This window comes from Vespa mandarinia, chromosome 6 (assembly GCF_050613455.1).
Source record: "Vespa mandarinia isolate Hongniang chromosome 6, ASM5061345v1, whole genome shotgun sequence".
In the NCBI taxonomy this organism is placed as follows: domain Eukaryota; kingdom Metazoa; phylum Arthropoda; class Insecta; order Hymenoptera; family Vespidae; genus Vespa; species Vespa mandarinia.
In genome coordinates, this window is record NC_140815.1 from 3,603,387 (window position 1) to 3,617,500 (window position 14,114).

General features: G+C 27.2%; 1 protein-coding gene and 1 long non-coding RNA gene across 3 annotated transcripts in view; one reads left to right on the plus strand and one right to left on the minus strand.

The window, feature by feature from the left end:
- Positions 1-2,255: 2,255 nt before the first annotated feature.
- The window catches only part of LOC118440865 (uncharacterized), a 22,589-nt gene continuing 10,730 nt past the window's right edge, over positions 2,256-14,114 (plus strand). The window contains exon 1 of the mRNA XM_085657679.1: positions 2,256-2,391. Coding sequence (XP_085513805.1) covers positions 2,367-2,391 — 25 coding nt within the window. The 5' untranslated portion in view covers positions 2,256-2,366. The remainder of the gene's footprint in view (positions 2,392-14,114) is intronic.
- LOC118440870 (uncharacterized) overlaps positions 4,291-14,114 on the minus strand; it is a 24,290-nt gene continuing 14,466 nt past the window's right edge. The window contains exons 2-3 of one of the 2 annotated variants that reach the window (XR_014982285.1): positions 6,072-6,234; positions 4,291-4,525 (exon numbers count right to left, since the gene is read on the minus strand). This is a non-coding gene — a long non-coding RNA (uncharacterized LOC118440870). The remainder of the gene's footprint in view (positions 4,526-6,071; positions 6,235-14,114) is intronic. The other variant, XR_014982286.1, reaches the window with a different exon arrangement.

Genomic DNA, 14,114 nt, shown 5'->3' on the forward strand with positions numbered 1-14,114 from the left:
AAAATTAAGAAAAATATTAAAATCGATGTATTAGGCCAAAATGGTTATTAATATTATTGAAATTTGTGTTATTTTATATATAAATAAACAATATAACAATATTGTGTTAATTGAAATGTTTTAGCATTGAAAATACTGAAATTAATTATTACGAACAATTTAATATATATATTTCATAATAGTAAACAACGAAGTATTCTATATATTGGCCAACCCAAAATATTTCATTAATTTCACTTTTCTGTTTTTTAATATACTTTACTATAACTTCGAAAGTAAAAAAAAAAAAAAAGGCTCATCTAAAACGAACGAATGCACAAAGTAATAAACCAAAAAAGTATCTACAGTGTATTATTACCAACGGAGTACGGGACATTAGCCGCGAAATGCGTTTCGCATTTCGGTCAGATTTCCTCTTCTTGATCTCGTCTCCTTGTCATTATGCTCGACCTCTCTAATCGCGTTTCTTCGCGGTGGACCAAGAGTACCGTGACCCGGTAGTTTGCTCTCGAATTTCATACATTCACCGTTTGCCGCGTTCACTTCAACGCCATACTATTACTATACTATACTATGACAAGAGTCAACCTATCCCAATTCTCGATGGTTTCCTTTCGATCGACGTTCATTGCTTCTCCTCCTCATACGCGACAACTATTCCAACTATCTATTCCGATTACCATCATCCTGCCTACTTGTCTTACTATTTACTATAGGAAAATTTGAGGTTTCAAAATACACGTCATTCTAAACCACAAAATCCCCCAAATCTTTTTAAATCGATCAAAACTTCTTAACTAATTTTAAATATAAATTATTACCTCTTTGATAATAAATTTTAATTAATAAAACATTTTTCCAACAATTATCACTGCGATCGCGCTGTAACATGTAAAACATTGTAAAGAGAAGTTAATAAAAATAATTATACATTTGAAAAGAGAAGAAAATAAAAATGCAAGTGAAATCGAAAAGTAGCCTTTTTATACGTCATATAACTGTCATCTTTTTTTTTCTTATCAGCGTCGTTGTGAAAAAAAAAAAATAAATAAATAAGTAAATAGAATAAAAAGTATACTTTCCAAATGGGGAGAAAAAGTGAAGAGAGTGAAAAGAAAAATAAAATCGAAAATTAATTTGAACTTGAATCTTTTTACAAGTCCAAGAAGATTCTTCAATGATTTACCAAGAAATTTGTATATAATATGAATATATATATATATATATATATATATATATATATCCGTTAGAGATCAAATTGAAATGATTTCGAAAATAGATTAGAATTCTCTTTGACTAGGTAATCACATTTAAGAAAACGAATCTTGCGGTTACGAGGTAAGAGTTGATAAGTCCGTACGTCGTAGCTTTCATTGAAATCTGTTAACCTTAACCCTTATCACCACTGAAGCAACAACGAGGAAATTTTTAATGATGTCGCTCTATACACTAACTTAAAAAAGTCGTCACTTATTATCGAATTTTTCTTCAGATTTCTGTTCGCCAACGAAGTAAAATGTCGCTGTTTATTATCTTTTTCCTATTAGTATTGATAAAAATTCAAAAACTATCATACTTCAGTGCGAACAAATTGTTTTCATATAAGTTGCTCTTCGTTGGAAAAAATGTTTTAAAAAAAAATGTAATAAAAAACGCGAAACGTTAAATAATCATTTTTTCTTTTTCTATTATCGAAAAGAATCCATTCGTAATAAGAATAAAAGAGAAGACGTATTACACATAATTTAAAGAAACAAATAAATAAATAAATAAATAATAATTGAATAAAAATCAATGGAAAAAAAATAAAAAAGAAAAAAAGATATTTTCCCCCTCTTTCTATTAACAATGAGAGTTTATTCGGAATAGTAAAAAATAAAAAAAAATAAAAAAAAATAAAAAAAATAAAAATAAAAAAATAAAAAAAAAAATAAAAGAAAAATAAAAATAAAAATAAAATTAAAAATAAAAAAATAAAAAAAAAAGAAGAAAAGAGAAAAGAAAAGAAGAAAAAAAAAGCAAAATAATTAAATATAAAACCCTAATAAATAATTATACGTATAAACTATATTAAGATTTATGATTATTTCTTTTTCTTTTTTTCATCTCTATTATTCAAGAGAGTCTATTCAGAATAATAATAAAAGAAGACGATATATATCGTCATCGTGTTAATCCATTGTAGTCTGGTTTCCATGCATCCTGCAATAGAGTTTAAGTAGAAGCGAGACGATCGTGGAAAAGTGGTGAACAACCCCACCTGGCAGCGTTGTTCCGGGCGCGGCCTTTCCCCTCGGTCTATAAAGCTACGAGAAATCCACTTCCACCGAACATTCGCTCGCCGCCTCGTCACTCATTTACTCACCATGTGGCTGTTGTTTATCCTCGCAGGTGAGTGCTCCTCTACGCTACGTCACGCTTTCGTGAAGCACCAAGGACGATCTCTCAAAAGTGATCCTTGATCCTTCCGCGTGCTAATCAAATATCATCTTCTCTGACCTTTTTTATCCTATCTTTTTATTTCACCCTCACTCTCTCTCTCTCTCTCTCTCTCTCTCTCTCTCTCTCTCTCTCTCTCTCTCTCTTTCTCTTTCTATTTCTTTTATCTCTCTATCTCTTTCACTCTTTCATACCTCTATCCCTTTTCGTGGATGTGACAAAGAAACTCTCGCGTGTGACTTTTTTTTTGTTTAAACTTTGTGCAAATCTAGTGTGAAAATCTTTTCTCTACGTATCCATTTCGAAAACAGTTTCAAGTGTGTCGACTCGTTAAAAAAAAAAAAAAAAAAAAAAGTATACATATATATATTCATATTTATTTAGTTTATAAACGTTAATATACAAATATGAATTTTCGTGTTTCAAATAAAAAATTATATATGGAAATTTTAAGTATAATGTAAGTTATACTAGTACATATAACTATATCATATACTGACTTGAATACTAATCCTTCCTAAGTATGTAAAAACTAACGATTAATGTTTTGAAAGAAATAAGAAATGAAATAAGACAAATTATATTAAGTCGTCCAAGAAATAATTTTAAAAAAGTTTCAATAAAAAATATTAAATATAATTTCGATTATTTACATATAAAATATAAAAAATGTTCAAACAATTCTTATTGATCGACACTATGCACGTACATACATAGATCTGTTATTTCAAAAAGAATGATAAAACATTTTAAACAAATATTATAGTCCATTAGTTCCGATTTTATAAACTTTCTATTTTTTTTTCTACAATGTTCAATCGTTAATATTATCGTTCCAAACACACATCAATTTACCGGTTTAAAGGCGATAAATCGACCTTTCTCTTTCCTTTTAATATATATATGTATATATATATATATATATATATTATATATATACACACACACACACATACATATATATATCCTACATAGATATATACCTATCTATAAAGTTTTTTCGTTACGCACGCTGAACGTTCATTTATATTATATTTTTCAACGGGACATGCATATGCAACGTACAATGCACTTGCACTTATTCCCAGTTACTTACGTCAGTCTATTACTTTCTCGAATACAATTCCTTCACTCTAATTCCATTCTCTACTGTCTTTAATTGCCAATAATATATTTTTAATTGACTTTTTCTTTATAATTCATAATTCAGATAATATAAATATATTAAACAAAATTAAATTTATTTATAAATATTAATTGAATTTGTGAATATCTCTCTCTCTCTCTCTCTCTCTCTCTCTCTCTCTCTCTCTTTCTCTCATAACGAATTAAAATTTACGATATTTCTTTCTAAATCCTAATCTGTCGTAAATAAGTAAAGTAAAGTAAATTAATAAAGTACATTTGTAACGTTACACGAGTGAAAAATCAATCGATTAAAATCAGACGAACAGTTAAAATACGATCGTATTGCTACTTTCCACGATCTGTAAGTCATGTTGGATGTTTAACGCACGAAATACGCGTTTTGCATTCGCATTAGAAACTTGCTTACTACGAAACTAAATTCGCTTTCCCGTTTATACATACGAATGCTAGACACTCGGCCAAGATTACTGTCACTTCGAGAAATCGATGGTAAAACAAAGAAGTTCATTTACTGGAATTTTGAATCTTTTTCTTTTCCCATTTTTTTTTTCCTATCTCGTAAATCTTCCTATTGTTCTAAGTCATACTACACTTGTAAAAACTTTTACAGTGATTGTCACACTTGTTTTTTTTTGTTATCGTTGCAATAATTAATTAAGAAACAAAAAAAAATGTTTGTTTTGTTTCATTGCCGTATAAAGTTATTAATAATATTGGTGTCGTGGGAAGTTTTTTTTTTTTTTAATAAAAGTTGACAAACTTTTCACAATGAATTGACAAATATTTTTTACAATTGATCGACAAATTCATTCTTCATTGAACTAATCACACAGTATTTATATTTGTTTTGATTGCATCGTCAAAAACTAATCCACAGTTTAGAGTTACCTTATTTACGCCGTGGAACTGAATTTATCGCCTTAGGAGTTTACTTTCTCTGCGAAACGTAACGTAATATTTTCTTCTATACAATCACAAGTGAAATCTTGTTTGATGAGTTAGGAGACGGAAGAAAAAAGATTATTAAAGATGACAAGGACATTGAGAACGTTAATTAACTTGGCTCGTTATTGTTCTATTAATTCATTACAAATCACAAACAAATGTCTATTCGTGTGATTAATAATTTAATTTTTTATTTATTCAATTTAAAAAAGATTTACCACATAATAATAGTAATCATTACGTTAATTAATTTGTCGATAATTAAATCTGTTTTTTTTTTTTTAGTAACTTTAACAAAAATCCAAAAAAAAAAAAAAAACGAAAAAAATGCTAGTAATCCTTTTCTTTTCCACAGAGACAATTTTCGTTTAAATTAAAAAATCATTTTCTTTTCTTTTTTATTTTTTTGTTTTTTTTTTTTGTTTTTATTTTTTCTACTCTTTTTCTTTAAACATATCCGTGTGACTCGATCAAATTAGAAAAAAAAAGAAAAAAGAAAAGAAATAGAAAATTGCAAAGGAAAATATCCGGTAGGTTAACAGGAAATTCTATTAAATATTAAGTCGTTAACTTAGAACGAGAATATTGTCGGTTGTCATAAATCGTGAATTTTCGATGACTTTTCAAGTTATCGTACGATAATAAACAATTTCCGTTGTGCATTATTCATCTTGTTGCATAATCTTCCCCAACAATGTCATCTACCTTTGAATCTTCACAATTTTCTATTTCCGAAGTTGGCAAACGATATCTTCGAAAATTAATGAACATAATATAACACTTAAACGAAATCCTGCAAGATAATATAATGATTTATTTTAGATTTAATTTATTTTAAATAAAACTTCAAAATTGTCAATACGATCAAATAAAAAAATATTATCGAGAAAAAATTGTCAACGTTATCCCTAACATCTAATAAAACAAACGAAAAAAAAAAAAAAAAAAATTAATTTCAAATCACTTTTATGGCGCGTATCGGAAATAAATCAATATCGTAATAATTAATTCACTCGAGTGGGAACTTTGGGATGTAAGAAACGAAAGAAAGGGAAAAACAAAGAAAAAAGGAAGAAAAAAAAGAAAAAAAAAAGAAAAGAAAAAGATCTAACTGATCTATGGATCTATAGAAAATCTCGAGACAAGAAAATCATTATACTTTCTGAACGATACCAAAACGGAAAAAAAAGAAAATTGAGAAAATAAAAAATGGAAGTGTCCTACTTGTTCAGTTTGCAAAAGGTACACATATAGACACGCACATACATACTTAAAGTCGACAAAAACGGATGCGTGGTAGTATAATACAAGGAAGGAGAGGGCGGTGCTCGCAAAATCCCACACGTTCTCATGTCATTTGCCGCTCGATGATTTCCCAATCAGTGTGGCGGGCATAAGACAAGCGAACTGCTTGTATTAACACATATACGTGAATACACAGACACGCACACACATACATACATACATAGATAAATAGATAGATAGATAGATAGATAGATAGATAGATAGATACATACATACGTACGTATAATACATACATACACATGATGTTATTGCCTTTCTCTAAGCTCGAGGCTGCAACTGCAACGACAGCTGCACGCTTATCCATGTCTAGAGGCTGTCTCTCTGGACCACTGAGAGAGTCTCTACGATATAGATATATATCTATATTTAAAACCTCGCCCCTTAAGTCTCTCGAATCTGTCAATAATGTATACAAGTATTTATGTAAATATATCGTGACAATGATAATCGCTTAATACGTGTACTCTAGTTGTGTAGATGATCAGTTTTTCTTTTTTTTTTCTAAAATATATCATTGTTTAAATGATCTCAAAGAGAAAGAGAAAGATTATATATATATATATATATACACATAGTAATGACTCTATATATATATATAGTAATGACTTTATAGATTCGAAATACTTTGAACAGAAAGTGAAAACAGTCGAGTTAGTGAAAACGAGAAAGACGAGATTCTTATTCTATGTATCTTATGTATCATTAGTTCTCTGACACACGTTATTTCTTTTGTATTAATTAATTTTATATTAATTAATTAATTAATTATATATTATTAATAGCATTAACAATGTCTAACTTATAAATTATTAGTTTGAACAAACGTTTTCCCTTTTTCTTTCCAAATTTTTTATTAAAATCTTTATTTTATATTTATAACACACTATACATACTATAAAATTGTTATCGTGTCTAATTTATCTATCTATCTTTTTCTTATTAATATGTTCTATTTTATATAAATTAAATTATATTATTTATATTTATTTTTGTAATTAAATTATATTAATTACAATTTTTCTTTGTGTTTTTTGAAACTTACTATGTAGGTTATTGATCTAACTTTGACAAATGTTTTTTCTCTTTGTTACATTTTTATCAAACGTGTATAACGCGAGAACTTTATCCTATTTATTTATCTCACTTTCTCTTCTAATCGATATCTGAGATATCAAATATTATTTTTATTTAGAATTTTATTAGAATACTGTACTATATTTAGATTCAACAGATATTCTATTTTTGTCACATTCTTATCAAAACACATAAAGCACACACCATAACATGAGATTCTTATTCTATTTATCTATCTCTCTTTCTTTTATTATTGATATGCAATTATTTTTATTTAAATAAAATATTGAAATAACAGTTCATTGCTCTAATTTGAACAAATATTATCTCTATCACTTTTTATCAAATATCTTTGACACAAACTGTATCGTGGCATAAATATTTGTCTAACTCTCTCTTTCTTTCTCTCTCTCTCTCTCTCTCTCTCTTTTTATCAAGTATTTAATGATTCGACTATGTTCATCATCGTACAATTTCACATTCCGATTTTAAAAATACATATAACTCCTAGACCATTTTCCATTTCAAAGGAAGACTCGTTGAAAACATTCGCTAACAATTATTTTATTATTTTATTGTCCTATAAAATAAAATATATAAAATATAAAAAAGAAAGAACTAAACAAAAAAAAAAGAAAAGAAATGATCGGAATGCTTGTAGAGAGTCACGTTCTATTCTCCCTTCTCCCTCCTTTACTCCTCTGACCTGCCCTCACTCTTTCCCTCCTTTTTTTTTCTATTTTTTTTATTTCGCTGACTGCGCGAAATCTTTATTGTCGTTACAGTTCGCCGAGTTCCCCGATTTACACGCCAAAATCATGCGATTATTCACGCTCATTAGACCTCATTTTCTTCTTAGTATTTCTATTGTCGTCATTATTGTTATTATTATTATTATTGCTTATGATAACGACGGTGGTTCTCGATATTAATTAGCTAGTTCGCGTTCAAATATATCGAAACATTCTCTCTCTCTCTACCTTTCTCTATCTCTCTCTCTTTCTCTCTCTCTCTCTCTCTCTCTCTCTCTCTCTATCTCTCTTTCTCTCTCTCGAAGTTTCTAATCTTTGAAAAAAAAATTCAGTTAACAATGAAGCAAGAAAAAATATAAAAACTAGAAAGTCCATTCCTCGAGGACAAGTTTTGTCCTTGTTAGATTCTTTGATCGTGCCGCTTTATTAAAAAAAGAAAAAAATAAAATAAAATAAAATAAGAAGAAAGAAAAAGATAAAAAATTCGATAAATTTTCATCGACACATACACACACTCACACAGAGAGAGAGAGAGAGAGGTACACACACACACACACACACACATATATATATATATTTTCGACACTTGTAGAGAAAGCATCAAACGAGTTCATCCTATTGCAATAGTATATCCCTCATTCGTTAAGACTGTCATGCATTAATTAAAACATCGAAATGATTAAACATGACAGATACGATACTAACTAACAGATGTATGCAGTTGCTTCTTATGAAAGATACTTCTTTTTATACACGTGTTTCTTATTTCTGAATATGATTGATAAGGTAGAAATTAGGACATTCATTAATTTAATCGATACCATAGATTTATAATTCATTTATCTTTAAATTTAACAGACATGAAAGATGCTCGAAAATTTCTTATTTATTTTGTTCTTGTTATATGAAAAAGAAAAAAGAAAAAAAAAAGAAAGCAAAAGAAAAAAGAAAGAAAAAGAAAATGAAAAAGAATCAAAATTAAATATTAAGAACATCATTTGAAGTTTAATTGATCGATATTCAATATAATAATTGTTATGTTAATTCTTTTACAATTCAATTGTTTTTTATATTTGAAAAAAGAAAAAGAAAAAAATCATCCATACAACATGAAAATTAAATTCATTAAGACAAATTCATTCATTTTATGGATATAATAAGGAAACAATTTATTTTATAATGAAAAAAATAAAATAAAATTTAAAAACAAAATAAATATATATGACTTTTAAAAGTAGCACTATGTTAGAGAGAGAAAGAGAGAGAGAGAGAGAGAGGGAGAGAGAGAAAAACTGTAAATAATTATGTATATCTTACGTATTTTGATCAAAGTAATGCAATGAGATTCTAAATGACAGTAACGATTAGAAGAAAACAAGAAAACAGAAGAAAGGAAAAAAAAGGAAATCGTTTTTCAATCAATCGAAAAGAATATGAAAGTGAAACGTTCTAAGCCTTGGTTACGTCCGGTCTATCGTAATCTTTCAAGATGAACTCGATAACATCGAAAAGGTACGATTGATCCTATCGTTCTATACTTAAGATTTTAAAGACGAACGGTTCGAAAAAAGTATCTCGAATACTTTATGTATATACTATTTGCAATTATCGTATGCCAAGCCCAATAGACTTTTTGTCTATCTGTCGAATCGACCAATTTATCGTCCTTGGAGAAAGTCATTAAATAGAAAGAGAGACAGAGAAAAAGAGTGAAAGGTCGATACGCCAACGTTCATAATATAGCTCGTGTATTGCTCTTCGAATTTACTCTCTAATATGATATTAGAAGCAATGATTATTGTCCAATAGCGATCGACCTTTGAACTACCTTCGAAAAAATTCAAATCGATCGATCTATCCAATATTATCGCATTGATCTAACATTTGTATTTTTTCGATATGATTAATCAAAATTCTCTATAAATTTTCGATTGTCAGAATGTGAACTGATATAATTCTTTTTCCATTTCTTTCTCTTCTTTTAGACTTATTTGGATAATTGATTGTGATAAAAAATAATGATCTGGTAGAATCCTCTTAACTTTTTTTTCTTATTCATACTTAGTCAGATATTTTGCATTATGTCATTCACATAAAAGATTATAAAATTAAAATGAAAACTTTTAAATGTGACATATGACGCGTACTTTAATTTTAATTTATCTACGAAGTTGATTATAAGAAAAAGAATTATTTTTATTTTTCTTATAATTCATATAAATGCAAAAATCATGATACATTGATAACGATTAATTTGAAATTTCAACGTATAAATTGATACTTTCATTTTGATTTAACAATATAGATTGTTAGAAGAATAATAATTTCATTAAACGTGTTCTTTATTCTAATCAATAATGAGCAAACATTAAAGCATCCTACGCATTGCATGATGCAAATATCGAGGACGGTACTCGACTCGTTTAAATTTAAAAGTACATCCACACAGATATATACGTCCCACACATTTTCTAATAATCATTTGAATACAAGACGAGATATTTAACTTGATCTTTTTAAACGCAAGTTAAAAGGTAAAATCACTCGGGTGAAAAGTGGAACGTTTATCGATCTTTTTAACGACCATCGCTCGTTAATTTCTCACCTCTTATGGAAAATAACGAGATTCTCGTTTGTAAGATTTCTCGTTAATACATTCAAACTCGTACGCAAAATTATTATAATTATATATTATTAATTACTTCGCGAGTACTTTCAAGATGTACAATTAATTTAATTAACTGCTTGAAAGAAGATTGTTAAATTTCACGTTACGTTATCCTATGTAGAAATAGAAAAAGAAATAAGAAAAGAAAAAGAAATAGAAAAAAGGAAACAATTTTATCAAAGAAAAACTCGCAACATTCCATTTATACTTTCGATATAATTAATTCAATTTGAGTTAATTAAATATCAACGAATATTACGTTTGAAAAATTTTTATGTACTTAAAGTCACAGAAATATTCAGAAACTTTGTTGAAAATTAAACCTAAATTTTTGCAAATTTAACGTAGTCATATTTTTAATTCGTAAATTAATATACAAACGTGTGTATACGTATAAATAGAAAAAATTAATATATTAATTGTAATATGGTCATATATATATATATATATATATATATATATATATATATATATATCATTTGAATTTCTTTTATCAATTTTTATCTATCATTAAACATATAACACGATCATTTTCATAAAATACATCCAACATGTACGTATAAATATTAAATATTCTACTTCACGCGATCTATCGTGAATTATTTTCGTTTTGTTTCTCACAAAAGTGATAAAGTAACAATACGATATCGTATCTCTCTCTCTCTCTCTCTCTCTCTCTCACTCTCTCTCTCTTTCTCTCTTTCTCTCTTTCACGTTATTTCATACATCATGTGAAATTCGAATGAAACGAATCTAGAAAATAATAATGAACGTCCTCGTTCGGTGTCGGTGTCGTAGACTTCATAAGGTAGGCGCGAAACTCACGATGCGTTAATTAACCAAAAGATTTGTTAACCGACAACCGAAAGGATGTTACTTAACGATTTCACCGGTTATAAGAACGCGAAGACATCTTTGTCTTCGTCCTCGTCTTCGTCGTCTTCATCTTCGTCTTCGTCATTTTCATCGTCGTCTAGATTATTATTATCATTATTATTATTATTATTATTATTATTATTATTATTATTATTATTACTATTATTATTATTATTGTTATTGTTATTGTTATTGTTATTGTTATTGTTGTTATTGTTGTTGTTGTTGCTCTTGTGTTACTTAATTATGAGCTAATTACTCGCATCCTCGGAATTTCGCAGGTGTAACAAAGAAACGAGATCCGTCACGAATTTCCATTTCGTCATTACACACACTCGACATAGATATTACCTAAAAGATATCTTAAGTAGATAAAAAAAAAAAAGAAAAAGAAATGAGTGAGAAAAAGAAAAGATATTTTTATATCTCATTGTGATTATATCGATCTCTGAAATCATCTTAAATTAGTCATCTTTCTAAGCCTATGTACCAACTTAATTGACTTGTTAATTAAGAATAATGAGTTAACTCGTAAGATTTCATTTCTTATAATAAAGTAATATTCTTATGAATAAGAAAACAAAAGAAAAAGAAATTTTTGATGAAAAGAAAGAGAAAAAGTAACGAGTGAGAATAAGAAAGAAGATTTTTAGTTCTCATACTGATTATATTGATCTTTAAAATTATCTTAAATTAATCATCTTTCTAAGCTTATGTACCCATTTTTATTTTTCATTCATATATATATGTATATATATATGAAAATATAACATCAAGATTTCATAACTCGTGTTATAATGTTAAAATATGTAAGAACATAAATAGAATAATAATCTCTAATTTTAAAAGTTGTTCACGTATTAGCAATAGTTTCCATTGCAAGATCATATTTTACATGAACGTTCTTCTTAAACGAATACTAAAGTTCGCGTATTAAAGCAATGTTCCACGTAAGACATGTGATCATTATTAAAACAAAAAAGTCTATTATATTGATTATCAATGAATATAGCATTCAATAGTAAATTACATTATTTGATTTTATGGTTATAGTTATATAACTCGAGTGACACCGTTAATCGATGAATCATATTATAATTAGAATTTTACATAAGATATGAATCATACATAGAAACACATTTATCAAATTAATTCTGTTTGAAAGAAGTAAATATACATCTTATACTAATACCTATATATTTTTGATTGCATTGATTAGCGAAGCTCAATATTCTCTATAAAAATGTATTATAACCTATTTATATCGAAAAATTATTAATTTATGAAACATTATAATTTAAATATTGCTTAGAAATAACGTAAAGATGCAATTAAGATATAACAAAAGTGTTATAAGTAAATTACGAAAAAAAAATCTTTCGATTTTTCAATTTCATACATTATCAATTATTTAACAGATATTCTATTCTTAATTTTAAATAAACAAAATAAAATTGATATAATTGTAATAAAAATTAAAGTGATTTCATTATATTTATCCTCTTATTAAGAAAGAAGAAACAAATTTTTACGGGAATAATTACGCGAAGAAAAAAATTCAATTTAAAAAGTTATTAACAAAATCAATTTTATCATAACAATATTATTGCAACATTTAATTAAATCAGGAATAAAATACATTTGAAAACGATATTTGTTTCATATTTCTACGACTTTTCGTTCCGAAGATATTCATTTGAAAGATTTTCATTCATAATTAGCATACTACAGCTATTCGTAGTAATAGTGTAGTAATGTAGTAATGTATCCAGCTGGGCTGCGTAAATTCCCAAAGTTTATATGGGTCAGTGTGTCGCTAAGCCAATTTGAATGAAATTATATAGGTTATGAACATTTTCCGTTTACATGAGAATATCTACGAAACTAAAAATCATAGAAACTTGATTTAAAAACCATATTAAAGGGCAAATTTTTCTCTATTTTTTTTTTTCATTCTATTCTTAATAAAAAATTGTTAATTTTTATAAACAAATTCTTACGAACTAAATCCGTCTCATTTTAGCACAAAAAAAAAGAAAATGAAAAAAATAAATTAAAATTTCGAGTGAATTATAACATTACGATTAATTGATAAATTAATTGATAAATAGTTAATAAAGAAATGATTTTTTTATCGAAGAAACAATTTTTTTTCTATATTATCAATAGCCGTACAATTTTCCATTTATATGGAAATACGTCCGGAACACGAAGCAAAATTTTCTTTATCTTATTTCAATATATTATTAATAATAAATCGAGAATTTGTTATAAACAATTTTTATAAACAAATTCATACGAATTAAATTCATCTTATTTTATAAAAATATACTTAGAGTATTATTTATCTCATATGTATATATATATATATAATATTATTATTATTTATTATTATTTATTATTTATTATTTATTATTTATTATTATCTATATACATAAATAAATATATGTATAATATTATATAATTATCTATATTATATATTATACTGAAAACATTTCACGATCACATTTCATTTTCACATTTCATAAAATAACCACAAAGGACTAATTAGAAAGTCTGACGTGGACCATCGACGGCTCATGCGGCATTCACCGTGTTAATCTTCTTCCGTTCCAAGCTTGTATCACGATGCGCAATTGAGATTAGAACTCTCGAATGTCGAGAAACGCCAAGGAGGAAGTTATTAATAGAGAGAGAAAGAAAGAGAGAGAGAATAAGAGAGAGACAGAGAGAGAGAGAGAGAGAGAGAGAGGCGTACTTTACGGTACGGTAATAATACATAGGTAACTATAAACCTAAGTTTCCGTTACATCCGGTTCTCGCGTGATACACAGCAACGAAAGTGGAGAAAACTTCCGTTCAACTTCACTTTCAAGATGATTTTCCAGTGATACGTGCGATTTAGT